This window comes from Labrus mixtus, chromosome 3 (assembly GCF_963584025.1).
Source record: "Labrus mixtus chromosome 3, fLabMix1.1, whole genome shotgun sequence".
Lineage (NCBI taxonomy): Eukaryota > Metazoa > Chordata > Actinopteri > Labriformes > Labridae > Labrus > Labrus mixtus.
Window position 1 is genome coordinate 23,284,776 of NC_083614.1, and position 15,873 is coordinate 23,300,648.

General features: G+C 40.0%; 1 protein-coding gene across 1 annotated transcript; it reads right to left on the reverse strand.

Annotated features, from left to right (window-relative positions):
• Positions 1 to 655: 655 nt before the first annotated feature.
• Positions 656 to 14,910, reverse strand: LOC132966432 (very low-density lipoprotein receptor-like). Its single transcript, XM_061033847.1, has 12 exons — positions 14,759 to 14,910; positions 13,898 to 14,032; positions 11,385 to 11,525; positions 9,225 to 9,344; positions 8,786 to 8,911; positions 6,117 to 6,288; positions 5,566 to 5,781; positions 5,145 to 5,263; positions 4,811 to 4,950; positions 3,710 to 3,851; positions 2,151 to 2,270; positions 656 to 1,385 (listed from the first exon to the last, which is right to left on the reverse strand). The coding sequence occupies exons 1-12, from the start codon at positions 14,817 to 14,819 to the stop codon at positions 1,207 to 1,209; spliced, it is 1,671 nt and encodes a 556-aa protein (XP_060889830.1). The 5' UTR covers positions 14,820 to 14,910; the 3' UTR covers positions 656 to 1,206.
• Between the last annotated feature and the right edge of the window lie 963 nt (positions 14,911 to 15,873).

Sequence of the window (15,873 nt, forward strand, 5' to 3'; positions counted from 1 at the left end):
ATATTATAGCCCTTTTCCACCTTTTCAAACAGTCCCCTGTGGTCTAAATTATAACATGAATCAAGCACCAGAGGAGGTCTGTGACCCTGTATGAACCAGCTCTCTCAGAACGCTCCGTTTTGGTGTGTGTGTGTGTGTGTCTCTTTAAATGCATTGAGCCCCACTGAGTTTTCCCAGAAGACATCACTCCTCTGTAGCGAGAATAAAAATGGCAGACCTGCGCAAAAGTTTTGCTCTAGGCTGGGGATGGAGTCCATGGGTGGAGATATCAGGGGAGGGGAGGGGATTTTTTTTTTTTTTACCAGAATCCAACTTGTGGCATCACAAGTTGAACAAATTTGAAACAGAGCATTTTTCTCTGTGATGTAAGACTTATGTAGACTACAAACAAAGGGCTGGATGGGTTTGTTTCACATTTTGTGGGTCAGTAGACACTCAGGTTACCCAAATAAATGTTCAAAAACACTGACAAAGTGGACTTTTCATAATATGTCCCCTTTAAGGGCACACTCACACTGGGCAATCCGAACCTTTGACCCCCACAGGTCAGTTTGTTTGAATAGTGTGAGTGCTGCGAATCCAATTTAAGCAATCTTTTTCCTTGTACATATAAATACAAGATTTAATTGCAACAATATTTTAAAACGGATCATTCGTAATAAGGAAACAAATGTACAATAGAAGCAGAGATGCTGAAACGTTTGTTTTACTGTGACTGAAACACTCGAGTTCATCAAGCGTCATCAGTGGGTGAGGTTTGATTGGATTTAAACAGTGCAGCCAAACAACCCTCAAAAGGTCATCAGAGTTTGATTTAAATGTGGCCAGAACATGCTCAACGATTTGAGACATCACTTCTTCCCAGCCGACACAAACATCAGAAGGGGGAGAAGAGGGTGAACAAAGAGAGATACAAACATGTCTCATGTGAAATAACCAAAAACTATTTAAGTTAAAGACAAAGACCTTCTTGATATGATATGAATGATATTAAAAAAAAGTAGTTTTCTATCATTATTGAAATGACTTCTCTTTGCCACCACATAAACACAGCATCTAAAATAAGCAAGAGGTGGAAAATAAACATCGCTTTGAGACTGTTATATATATCTCAAGTGTACACACGTCCAGCTCAATGAATGACATCTCCTCTTTAAAGTGTATGAAGGCCCTCTGTCTGCTTTATATGTGCATCACTGTGTGAGTTCACAAAACTTGTCTTGCCTTAAAAGGTTGTGTGTTTCGTCCAATGGGTGGCTCCCGGATGATGAGCGGGTCCTGGGACTCTTTGAGGGAGAAGCTCTGCTCAGTGAGCGACACAGATGGGCTGAGCTCCTCTCTCCACCACCACAGAGCCATTCCCACCAGCAACACACTGAGAATCACTGGGGAAAAAACACACACACACACACACAAAATCACTTTCTGGAGCCTTTACAGACATGACAGAGGGTTTTGTTGAGAAGCATTCACCACTTCTGAGTGTAAAAAACACACAAAAAGTGGCTGCCATGAAAAAGAAAAGCTGCAACACTATTCACACAGTAGCTCTTTGAAGATGCTTTACATGCAGACGAGATGAGAAAACATACATGTAGCTCAAAACCAAGAACATTTTCCTATTTCAATAGGCTTCTGGAAGCATTTAGATTGTATGACATGTTCACCTCTTTTTTGGTCGTCTGTATAGATATGCCCGAGATCGCAAATAAAACGTTGGTGGTGTTAATGCGCACTGACAGATGCTGCCGGTTGCACGTATATGACTCAGACGGGAGTGATCATGTTGGCCTCGGTGTGAGTGACTTCACTTCCTACTCCTCGGAGTTAAGGAAGAATGAGCACCAGAAACACTTTGGGACAAACAAACTTTGGTGTTCATCTTGAGAGTCAATCTGAGATTCTCAGGAATGACACATTAAACAACATTCCACAAACGTAGTCTGGAATACAGGGCTGCTTCGCGGATGTATTTTCCAACTCCAGTTACAGGAAAGTGTCTATTTTTAACAGCAGTGTGCTCTAGTGCCAACTCTAAAAAAAAAAAAAAGAAGATAAGCATGGGAAGTTTCTACAGTCATGTGGTGAAGATCAGTTTAGACAAAATATTTTGAAGAAATCAAAAAAAAAACAACAAAGCTGTTTCTTACTGATAAGAGAAAGGACTCCAGCGAATGTAGGATCAGTTAAAGTTGTTGCAGGAACCGTGCGAAGAATGCCTGGAAGCTCTGCAACGCACAATGTCCCAGGATGTCGGCATACAGAGGGCCCTGAGAATCAGACACATGTTCAGTCAGAGGAGAGTCAAGAGGTGACTGCCAGGTAGTTTTAGTATGATAGGTCAGAAAGCAGCAATCTAAAGATGAGTGCAGGAAGTGCATTAAGGATGTGTTTAAACTGCAGTTAATCACAATTTCTTTGCAATGGGGATTTGAGCACTCACAACAAACACCTCTTCAGAAAGTTTGAAATTATCGCATTAAAAAGGAAAAACAGTTCATGTAAACAAGCAATGCTTTGTTTTCAGCATGCAAACATTTGATCTAGATAGAGGTATGATGGCCATGCCGTCACACCATTCTGAAGCCGTCACATGAGAACAAGCAAGCCATCAGATACACTCAGGTGAATCAGGAAAAATGCTTTTTTAGTTACTTTGTGTGTTGGGAGGAACAAACACAGGTTTTGTTAACAACATGAAGACCAGCAGATTGAACATATAACCTGTAAATTGTAGCTAATGTTCGAAATTTTCATCACACTTCAAATCGTTGTTACAATTCTGAACAATGTCATCGCATGTTTGTCTCATTTGGTGCAGGTCCAGTTTAAACCATCCCTCCCACATTAAAGCCTAAGGCTGATTTGGTGTGGCTGTATTTTGGGTGTAGAATAAAATAACATCAATCAGAATGTAATCTGCCATTTTCCTGGTTTTCTTTTTAAAGTCAATAATTCCCACAAGTTTTAGAACAGAGTTTAAGATTTTACTGATCACTATTATAGCACGGAAAGGTCTGGCTTATTTTGTCCTTTGGGTTCTTGTGCTTGGTTCGAAAGTATGCTTTTGCTCGACATTTGTGACCGTTGTAAACCCTTGTTTTTAAAGTTGCCGTAAACAGAGTAAATAAATAAAGTTATTATGATTCTTTTTAAGGAGATCGGGGATACAGCTTGCTGACTTCCCATGCCTCTGTGTCCTTTTTAACACTTCCACTTGACTGACAAGATAAAAGAAAAGGAACTGATATGTAGCTGAGGATTAGAAGCGCTGCCGTGCATCTGTGTGAGTAACAAGCGGAGTGTAAATGCTTTGTGATCCCGCCTATTCAGGTGAACTTACTATCCCGATTACTCTTTTTATAGCATGGAGGAAAACACTGAGCAAAAGGACTTCATGCCAAATTTTTGTTGGTCAATGGCACAATCTCTTTCAGCTGCCTCAAGACAGCACGACACCAGTAATGCACCTGAACACACCTCATTCTAGGCCAGCACACCCATGGGCGCAGCTTCAATTACTATCTAGTATCAACATAACACAGGTGCTTAGCGTGGAAATGACAGTTACAGTATTGGCCGGATATAAACAATGACCATTGCTCTTTGCTGTCCCCTCTCTTTATGTTAAACTATCTGCAAAAAAAAAAAAAAACACCACACAGTCTGAGAAAGAGAGAATATGTTGCAGTTATTTGACTGATCGTACCGTTTGGTTGGAGAGCAGGCTGGATGACGACCATTCCTCCCGGAGAGGTGGCATTTGACAGCAGCACTTGGAGGTTGGAGCCGTTGTGTTTGCTGGCTCTGCAGATGGAGTTTGTCACTTCTTCACTCCAATATACAAAACCCTGATCAAGAGAATAAGCACAAAGATTTTATTACATATTTTTTTTTTTTTTACATTTGAAGGCTGTGTTAAAGGTGCTCCCTGGTAATAAGTCGCTCCCTGGTAATAAGTCATGTTAAAATTGGCTTTAATTAAATTTTCTATATTTTACCACATGGCCAATCTTTGATGTAAATACCAGGTTTGTTTACCAGCACACACGAGCATTTGGATCTGTGCACAGGCCTAGCAGCAGCAGGTTTTTCAAACAGTTCACCTGTGTGATATTTTCCTGTTGTGTTGTGACATGCAGACACAATGCCAGTCCATAAGTGTGTTTGCATCACAACAAGCTTTTTCACTTATGCAAGCTTGTGCAGCAAGATCCAAACAATCTCCATCCATCATATAAACCGCTTGTTCTGTTCAGGGTAGCGAGGGGGGGAAGAGACAACCAGCCACACTTACATTCACACCTACAGGCAATTTAGAGTTACCAATTAACCTAACGAGCATGTCTTTGGACTGCGGGAGGACGCCGGAGTACCTGGAGGAAACCCACGCATGCACGGACGAAAATGCAAACTCCACACAGAGAGGCCCTGACCAACGGGGGATTCGAACCAGGGACCTCCTGGCTGTGACGCAACAGTCAACAATCTAACCATAAAGAACCTTTCAAGAACTCCACGGTACAAATCGCTTTCTCCATGACCAATAACTTTATAAGAATTATAGAAATTTGGATGGGAGCACTGAAAGAAAAAGGGGATTTCATGATTTCTTAATGGAGGTGTACGTGTGTGAGAATTAGTGACAGGACTTTAATTGTGTACCTCCTAGGCCGTGATGTTTCCAGAAGGGCAAATATTTCTCTGGCTATGTTACCGTTATTCGACATTATGCAACATGTGTCGATTAAATGGAAATACCCTAAAACGCATCGGTTGCAGAGTTTCGGGTACACCAGTCTGACCTCACCTCAAAAACAGCCAATCCAAACGGCCGGTCCAGATAACCGTTAGACTCTACCACTGTTTTACGGTGACTGCCTTCGAGATCAACTCTGGAGATGCTCCTCATTCCCTGATCAACCCAGTACAGCAGCTGACGAGGCATATCTATGATAAAAAAAAAAGTCCATGAATGTGTGCACATCCAGTCAAGGTCAACAGATTCACACATGTATTATACAGACTTCCTGTATAATACAGGAACAGAAAGTGTGTGAGTTAATAATTTATTCTTGGCATTTTATAGATTTGACTGTGAATATAAGGAAGTTCACTGTGCAGTGTAAAATTTCACAACATACCAAGAGAGAGAGCCACAGGGCGGCTTATTGAGCTGCTGACCAGAGCCGTTCGGTTTTGACCATCCAAGCTGGACCTCCAAATCTTTGGGGAGCTGCCACACTGAGCCCAGAAGAGCATCCTGAAGAAGAACAGAGACAGCTGATTGATATATTATTATCATTATTATAATTGAAACATAACAGAAAGACAATGAATCAAAAACCTGAAAGTTGGCTGAAGATTTGAAAATGGTCTTTTGCTTCTTGTTGGCAAATAACTCAAATAAAGACAAACCAAGAGAAGTCACAAATAGTCACTTCAAGCAGCCCTCTATATATACAATCTGTCATCTGTTAGTGTTTTCATTGCTGTGCTTCTCCCTAAGTGGTTTTAACGGATGGCTTAACAAAACATATCTGTGTCAATCACTAAATGTCCTACCCTTGTAGAGGATGCACAGCCACAGCACAAGGTTTGTCCAGTCCTGTGATGAGCTGACGCTGAGCTGAGCCGTCCAGCAGGCCAACATTAACAGAACCGCTCTCCACACTGGTCCAGTAGAGGAGCTGGTGGATCCAGTCTACAACCAGGCTCGAGACTGAACCTTGAGATCTCAGCACCAACACGTGATCCCGCTGCTTTCCATCGAGGTCAACCCTGGAAAATAACCCAGTCATGTCAAAATGGAAAAACTGCCTGTAATATTTCCTGTTTATTCAAGTTTTGTTTTTCACAGCAAAACCCCCCAAAATGCATTTATTCCCAATAACAAACTTTCATTTGATGTCTCTTCTGCAAGATTTATTTTGGACTTTTGCCTTTCTTTGACAGTGGATAGAGTAGAAAAAGGGGGAGATAAGGTAAAAAAAACAACTATTACTTCACATAGAATCACAGATTTTTTGGATTGCATCCCTCGAGCACATCAGCTTCCAACAATAATAAAAGAGCTGTGTTTGCGTATTGGGTTGCAGCAGTAAACACTCTGTTACCTGTAGACGGAGCCTCGTCCCTGCTGGGCCCAGAACACTGTTTGGTTGGAGGCTAAGACCCCCACTGGTCCAGGTCCTGATATGTGTGAGGCGGGTTCCCTGAGCTCAGTGCCAGTGATGCTTATCGCTCGCATTCCTTTAGATGAGGTGAAAACCAGCTGAGCCTCATCTCCTACAAAACAAGAAGCGGAAATCATTATTTTATTCTCGGACATAAAAGCTGCCCCACCCGTCGGCCAAGTCAATGTTTGGAAACACATTAACAGAAAGGATTCGTAATGAACCGCTCTCAGCTCTAATGCGTACAAATTACTGGTAATTTATTTGGTTTGTGACGGTCACTGCCTTAGTCAGGCTATTACTAATTGATTCTGTCCACCTAGTTCTTGAGGAGTTGGATGGTCCAATCTAGAGCACCTGGGCCTGTTGCTTGCAGGGCATAAAAGCTCGACCCCAGGGTGGATCTGTCTCTCTCTCTCTCGCCTAACATTGACATTCATTCTATGTTTGTTTGTGCTATGGTTGTGGGTGAGTTGTTCAAATAAATCATTGTTACCTCAATTTAAGTTGTTCTTTCTCATATTTGGATGCGTAAGGATTTAAAGTGGACTCTTATGTAAACACAGTGAATGCACGTCTCTAAAGTAGGGCTGTGCATTAAGTAAATATACGGACAGTGAGGTCGACATCTTTTTATGGTAGAAATATTTTTGTAGCATCACTCTGACTTGGCGAGGTCTTGTTCATATCAGTGTGTAATCCATTGCAATGTGTATTAATCATTAATGGCTATTGGTAATTTACCTGCAAATGTAATTATGTTAGCTGCATGTACACTGAGCAATGATTGTCAATCATTATTAATTATTATAGCATTATAGATTGGTAACAATTTGTATACGATTAGAAACGTGAACATGGAAATATGAAGCTGTAAACTGTGTGTTCTGATTTAACAAAACTAAGATATTTTTAGAATAGAGTTGTCTTGGATGAATGTTCACATAACAATTAAAAGCATATAGGTGCATTTGAACCAACACATCCATAGTAAAGGTAGATAAAGAAATGAGTGTGAACATTAGTGGTGTGGGAAGAAAACATACCAAAACCCCACATGTGAACTTTAAAACAAAAGTAACAAAAATAAAATGAAAGTCAACAAGTAAGCATAAGCAAGTACAAAACAAACACAAAGACAACAGACAGGACAAGAGATAAAGAGACACACTCAGACTTACAAAGGGGGGGACATGATAGGTGGGGTAGGGGGTCCAGAAATATAATTAAAAAGGTTGTCAGTCAAAGCATGTAAGAATATAATCAATCTACTGAATACTCATCAGTTTAATTGTAGCCCATTCTATTGCCTCACAAAAAACCATCCCAAGTCCTGTGAAAGCTCAGAGCGGCACCATTAACAGAATATTTGATCTTTTCCAATTTGAGATTGGACATGACGGATTAAGGGAGTGTAGGTGGGTGGAGCAGCATTTTTCCAGTTCAGTAGAATCAACCTCCTTGCCAATAAGGAGGAGAATGCTACGCTCACTTTGACATGAAGGTGAAAATGTCAAGAAAAATAGAAACGCTCAGACTGTGAGTGTCCACTGCATAAATTAATACCTGCTTCTAACTTCATTTCTGCACCCTAACTGAACTGACTTTCCTTTCACATCTTCACATGGGTAGAAAATGTTTGAATTACAGTCTTAAAATGAGATTCAACACACAACATGTTGAGATGCTTCTGAAAAGCCTTTTTGAGAAGGGGACCTGTAATGACGAGCATGCAGTGCAGACACTCATGAAGTGTGCATCATGGATTAAATACAATAGTCCTGTGATTAAGTAGTGCACTCTGCACTCTGAAAAACAGACTTCATGACAGCAGAGCATAAACATTGTTGAAGGGTTTTTTTTTTTACGAGGACACAATGAAATATTAGGCTTTGTTTTATTTGATCTACACTTATTGCCAAATGTAGGCCTGGCTTTTATTTCTCCGCTGACATCTTTCTACTCCTCCGTTTACTGGAAATGACCGTCCTATGTAATGACTAGTTCATATTAATGTGGGGTTTAAAAGTAGCACACAAAAGTTGAAGCAGAGAATGAGGAATTTTCAAATAACACCGGATGCAAGTTAAATTCAGTTTTTGTAGCACGCATAGGTTCAGACCACAGCTTTGCACCGATCCCTTGTTAGCTGTATAGTTCAAACAATTAATGGATTTATTGGAAACTATAAAATCAGATGTACTTCCCATAAATCTCCCGACAAAGGCCACTTACCGGCATGTATCATTTAATGCAACTGCATAAAAAGTCAATGAGTAACTAAATCGATAAGACAAACACTAAGTCTGTACACCACAAGCTGCTCCGATTAACATTTCATGGAAAGTATCACCACATGTAATGTTTCGGGCCCTTGCCCTTGTCTGGTGTGCGGACTTAGTCTTTCTCTGTCTTTGGATCGATTATAGGCAAAACGCTAATGTGTAGGGTTTTCACACAGAACAATCTATCTATAATTTATATGCCGGTAATAATGATCTCATTTACAAACAAGGAGAACTCTGGATCTCTCAGGAGAGCGAAACATCACACACACACACACACAACAGGATGTTTGTTAGCAGGATAATGAAGCATTGGTGTCTCACCTTTGGCCTTGCACTCTCTGGTTGTGAGCTTCATCTGGTAGTCCTCGTGGCAGCTGCAGGTGAGGCTGTTGTTCATGGCAACGCACAGCTGATCACACACATCGCGCTCCAGGCACAGATTGACCTCTGGGTGAAAGGACAAACACAAATAGAAAAAAAAACGAGTTGGACAGGCCCAACTTAGAAATGTTCTAACATTATAAATGGACGTCCAGCTCCCCAGACTCAATAACAAAAGATGGTTAGCAAAGGTCACTACATGTGAATATCATGCACCTTTCTTAACATACAGGAATGACTCCTGCATTAACTGACCTTAAAGTCTTCTGTCTGATATATTCCTTACATGATGTGCACTAACAAGTAAGAATTCTTTACAACACTGTCATGTAAAAGTACATCTAGTGACTGTCAGCAGGTGTCCAGCGTGCAGGCTCACCTTCACACTGGCCGTCTCCGATCAGCCTCATGTTTTCAGGGCAGCGGCAGATGAAACCCATCAGCTGGTCCTCACACACATAGGAGCAGCCTCCATTATTGACCTCACACTCGTTCTGATCTACAAAAACAAGCATTACGTCATCAGTGATTTCAATAAAGATGAAAGGAAAGCTGTTGGGTTTGTGGCCCATGAATGATTGCTACTGTGGTCTCTCATTTGCGCACAGAACATATTTCTTCATGTGACAACATTTCTTTGTAAACACTTGTATGATGATTTCATTCCGTGGTCTGTCCATTGAGTCCTGTGTTTTTAATTTTCGTTGTTCTGAGATTTTTTTTTTTTTTTTTTTTGGCAAAGCTGGGGTTCAATTGGCTAAGCTGATTTAGGACTTTAAGGTGCGCTTGAGAGGTGAGCCAATGCCCCAAAGCGTCCACCTGATGAACTTGTGATGTGACTCATTTAAAAAGGGTTGATACTGGTTAGGATGTTTATTTCACAATTGTGCTGCAAGAGTTGCCAGTGCTGTCCTCTGGGAGAGACTTATTAACATTAGGATTTCCTCTTCGGCAAACAATGTTTCTATTATGTTGTAATGGATGATTTGTAGACCCAAGAGAAAAACACAAATGAAGAAATTAAACAACAAACAGCTGAAGGCAAAGAAAGAAAGAGAGAGAGAAAGAAAGAGAGCGAAAGAGAGAAATAAATAAATGAATATATATGACTAATCATTTGGTAACGTTCATACTGTTTGCACTGCTTTGGCAACATAGATGGCTGATCTGGCATGCCAGTAAAGCTCATTTGAATTGAGAAAGAGAGAGAGAATATACATAAATATAATCTTTTCTCCACCCACAAGAAACTTCATTAAATTTTCCAGTCAATGGCCCAATCTCGATGTCCACCCTTACACACTCTCAGACTTTGATGCGCGTTCATGGTAAGTCTGTGAGGGCTTAGTGCTGTCCCACTGTCAAATCCTCAAGTGAGTGAGGGATCTCTTGCTGACTTTTTCAAGCCCTTTATGCAACCTGTCTGTAAGTGGGCATATCTGCAGACGTAGGGTGCATCCGAATTACCAAGTACCTACTCAGTCTGTCAGTAAGCAGTAGACAGTAGACAGTACCTACTATCCGTGCTGTATACTGTTTAGTACCTACTATTCAGTAGGCGCGCACAGTAGGCAGATATTTGTTCCATCGAGACATCGAGATTCAGCCATTGTTAAGTTTTATCGAGACTTTCTAGCACAGCCAGTGGGAAACTGACAGGGGACACAGATTAGTTAATGACCTTGTTCCTCATGTAAATAAATAAAGGAGCCTGAGGATGTGACGGTCTGCAGGGCACTCTTCAGTGTGGAGCAAAGCTGTACTGCCTTCTGCTGGCTGCTTGCTAGATGACACCAACAAAGCATTTCATTGTATCCAACATGTAAAGTAATAATCAACATCAACTCAAGCTTAAAATAAAAGGTGCAGATTTTCTCCTTAAAGAGCGCTTCTCTTCTGAAACAGGCTGTACACATGATATTTGCACAGAAAAAAAGCAGCACAGTGTGACCTTCAACAGAAGTATTTGATTAGCAGGGGCAGCTATCAACATTTTTTCTGCATCATCCTTTTAAAAACATTCCAGAGATTCACTCCCACTAAACAAAGTGCTTACCAAGGTGTGGGGAGTCGAGACAGTCAAAAGTAAGACTAAGTGAGACAGTAAGAATCAGACTAGCTCAGCTCTCCTATTTTCTGTCTCATAAATCTTTAAGGCGGCATGATTTACAGCTCTCCTTTGGCTGTGGATGTTCAAAGCTGTTGTGAATAAAAGAAGGAGGCTCTCAGACGGGATTGGACAACATGTTTTGTGCTTCAACACACCTCAGGCTTTTGTTTGGTCAGACACTGATGTTGGGTGAAATAGCCTTGCTCGCAGTTGTGGTTCATCCCAAAAGGTGTTAAGATCATATTAGCCTCATACAGAGGCTTTAGAAAATATCAAATATTTACCTCACAGGAACCAATAACCTGAACCGTGGGAAAACAGTCGCTGATGAGATTGTCTACACAGTTTTGTACTTAATATTCCAAAGGGGAGTCACACTGATTTTCTCGTAACGTCCATTGTTTGAGGACTTAAAGCCACGTTACTCACCACATCTTTCCTCGTCACTGCCGTCAGAGCAGTCTTGGTCGTGGTCACACCTCCAGGACTGACGGATACACTGCCCGTTTTTACATCGAAACTCTGACGCTGCACATGTCGGAGAAGTCTGCGTGCGAGGTCCCAGGTGACCTGAGAAGAGTGAGAGTTACAATTACAAGTTACAGCAGTGATTGACTTGATAACCTCATAAGAGCCTCATATACACAATCTGCAAGGCTTCAACCGTCCTTTTTCTAAATGGAGTCAGTGATGTATCAGCTCAAGTTACAGTATATCTGATAAAGGTCTGTGTGCAGTTTCATAGAAACTCAAAGATAATAAAATCTATATACATCTGAAAGTACAATCTGAAAACGTTTTTTTAAAGTTCAATGAAAGCTTTTTTGTTAATAAACATGTTGGCTAAATTATGTAAGTGGAAATAAAACAAGTTTACATTAAAAATAGCTGAGCAAACAATGCAGTCAGCTCATGAGCTCGAAGACACTCCATTATCTGAGGTTCGACCTTTGGCCTGTTTAAATTGTGAGGCCGAGTGACATCATCAAATCCTCTACCATTGTACTTTCAATTTTATATCCATTACAAATATTAAGATATGATTAATTTAACTTTCAACTTATGGAAAAAAATAACCCGATGGAATATTTGTTTGATGACTAATCAGACGAGTAATCATACTGCAGAACATGTTGAATGTTAAAGTCTTGAAGCACTGCTGCAGCCTTGTTTTTACAGAATTATTGATGAGATAACTACCAAAGTTTTATGATATTCAATCAATAATTTATAGCACAATACAACACCAAACAGGAGTCCCCATGCACAGACAACCTGCGTACTCGGGTGCTGGTCGGTTGCAGGAACATATTAGAAGATAAATAATTAATCGGCTGGACAAACCTGAGGAAGCTAGAGACGAAACACGCTTTCCCTCACAAGTCACAGTAAAGTCCATTTCAGTGTGCGGTGGATTAATTATTTATATATCTATTTCCCCTGTCAGATTAATTCAAATGTAGTTCAAAGTGCTCGCCAAGCAGACAGGTGATTGACAGGTAGAATCTTAAAAACTATTCTAAAAGACTCATGTACACCAGTAAGAATTCTATATGAATTCTGTAAAATAACAATTCGATGGATGGTGAAAATAAAAAGAGAAGAAACCAAAGGCAAAGCAATGAAGTTAGGTTTCAACTTGCTAACCTCTGAGCAACACCGTCTCAGGCAAAGCTCACACCAGCAAGCGTTATGTTTAATTAAAAAACTTCCCCTGGAAGCTTTTTCACTCGTGTTAAGAAATTGTGGATCGTGCTTGAACTCAAATCCCTCAGGAATTTAATGTCAAAGTCTCACATTACTTAATGGGATTAAAGACAAATCTGCAATGGTATTCTGCTAAAGTTATCAAGAATTAACCTTTACGATACTGCTAGCTCAGTCTGCAGGGACTTTGTTTGGGGTTCAAGTCCTGGTGCAGATCAAAGTATGGAAATTGTTCTGGATGCTGGAGAGGTGACAGGTCACTTCCAGAGTCATGTCAAGGTACCTTTGAGCAAGGCACCAAAAAACCCCCTTACAACTCTGCTGCCCCACTGTGACTTCTCTTCATTAATGCATGTACACAGGTCCTGTTTGTGCATGTGTGTAAGTCCTATGTGTGTGAGAGCATGCCTCCTAGTAACAGAGGGTAACCCCAGAATAAACAAAGTTATACTTAAAGCTGGGAAACCCAATAATTTAACAATACTGTTCTTTCAAAAGGACAACGAGTGCAAGTAAAAGGGTTTACACATCTGAACACAGGAAATTGAACATGAAGATTGTCTTAGGATGTTAGACTTTGACACCATTTGGTTTGGATTTGTTGGAACTGATTAAGCAGAAACTGGGAAAATCCTAGATAATCACCTTTTACTTACATCCTTAGTTTAGTTACATGCACAATATTTCTGTTTAAGAAAGATTTCAAGGTCACATTTTCTGAATTTCGGAAAAAAATGTCAAGTCCCTGCCTCTGTATGCTCCTTTGTTCCACAACTTGTTGATCTCTTCACTTTTACTATACTCCAAACATCACACCTACCCTTTTTATTTTTTGCCGTTGCTCTCACAACCAAAGAGGGAAGTTTTTCCAGAGATACTCAGAATACTTTGATTTTATTGATTTCAGGTCTGTACCACCTTGAGTTGATGCTTAAACCTGATGGTGATTTTTATACTTCTGTTGAATTTTTATTTATCTCATTTGATTCTTTCCAGATCACAATTTCGTCTTTTCCACATCTTGTTTCTTTTCGATCTTGTCTGCACTTTGAATTCCTTCCCTTTTCTCAAATCATACTATATTCGAAAACTGCTTAAAATATATCAGTTTTTTTTTTCTTTGATTGATTAAAAAAAAAAAAAAAAATGATGTAAATAAAAAGAGCCCATGAAACCCAAACCAGACTGTATGTGCAGCGTGTTTTTACAGTTTACTTCATCGACGGTGTACTCACCACAGCTGTGTTCATCTGATCCATCCACACAATGTTTCTGTCCGTCACACACTCTTAGCTTAGGGATGCAAAGGCCATCGTCACACCTGAACTCCAGCTGCTCATTGCAGGGTGGAAGAGAGTGAGCTGAAGCACCTGAAACACATGTAAACAGACTGTTTACTGTCTCTGTGCTGATTGTCAGTCAGTGACATAACAAGTCAGAGGTATCAGAAGGAATCCTACAGAAATTGAAAACTGGTTTAAAGTAATGAGTTGTACAAGTCATTCTGTCCTGAATGAAAAACTAAAATACAAACTCAAGGATTAAATGTTATATGTTGACAAATGAGACTTGGGTTACATTTATTTCATCAAACTTGTTCATGCAGTTTAAAAGTCTTCACTTGTGTCCAATGACATTTTATTTTATATTTCAACAAAACTGAGACAATTAGACATTTTCAATCAGATCAAACTGTGTCCTGTATCTGATAAAGAAACTGTTCAAAGTGTGGAGCTGCAAAAATTGTATTTCATTAGAAATGTACGTAAAGGGAAGTGGTAGATTACATCCTTTGTTTTGATGGTTCAGTCTTTTAAATAACAAACTATACGTTTCAGTAGAATAGATAAAAAAAATATCTGGCGTTGGGCTAGAATGCAAAACTTAGGCTTACTTCAATGTTATGCAATTGTCTATCAACACAACATCTAAGAAAACACAAGAAGCCATAAATGTAGTTTGCAATGTAATACCCCATTCAAACTACTGGGCAGCACACCTGGTTAAAACTCTCTCCCTCACTTCCATTTATTTACAATAACGCATTAAAACTGACTCACTATTTCACAAATGCACATATAATTCCAGCTACTTACCCAAAATATTAAAATAAGTCAGAGATGTGGACAGTAGACATAAAACGCCAAGGTGTCCCATGCTCGATGTCCTCCACAGATGCAGCGCACGCGGCGCATAAAGATGACGCAAGAGCTGTCAAACAGCAGGTTGTCAACGTAACGGCCGACGCTGTTTGTAGTTTTTTTCGACGCTTAAGTTAATTCTCTAAATTAAATTATCACCGCCTGATTTTAATCACGTAGTACCCCAAGTTTCCCACTCGACATAGAAGATTGCACACGTAAGTTATGAAAGTTATTCGCTGCTATTTTACATAAATGATGGGGATTGTGTTAAAATGTTAAATAAAATAAATGTTTCATTTCAGTCTTTCTACACAGAAATGCTACTTCTAGTCTGGTAGCCTACAAGTGTGATTTTACAAACAATTTTGAGTGTCGCCTTCAAATGTAGCCTAGTAACTTATTTTAAAAGCCCCTTTACACTCACACACGTGTTTGTGATTGGACCATGATTAGACCTCTTCTCAGGATCAATCACCAATATCCTGATAATTGTATTGATAGGCTCTAACCATTGCTCCACCTATACATCTACAACCTGTTCTAGTCTTGTCAGCCAGCGTAATTAAAAACACCTGTGTGTGTGTGTGGAGGCTTTATGATGTCACATAATGACCACCGTCACAGGTGTATTCAATTACGTTTGCTGATTAGACCAACAAATTAAGTGTTCTCACCAATTCATCTTCATTTACTGTCTGCTTATACTGTGCTCAGAAACTAAACTGTTCAGGTGTGCTTCAGGAGAGCTTTAGGACAGTCCGGTTTATTAACTTGACTCGTTTTTAACTGGATGCATCTTGGTGTTAATACAGGCATAAAAGCAGGGAGAAGTCCTGTGGATTTGAGCCGGGTCCAGGAGACTTTTTGAGATTGTAAACCAAAATTGTATATTACCGGTAATCCTCAACCCGAAACACATTTTTGATTGTAATATGTGAAGTATTCTACTGGTATTAATGGTGCATACATGTGGTGTCAGACACACATCGGAAAAAAACGAGTTTCCGAGTATTAAAATAGTTTAAAATAGCTCAAGTCGGAGCAACAAATCGGGAAGGAATAGTTGC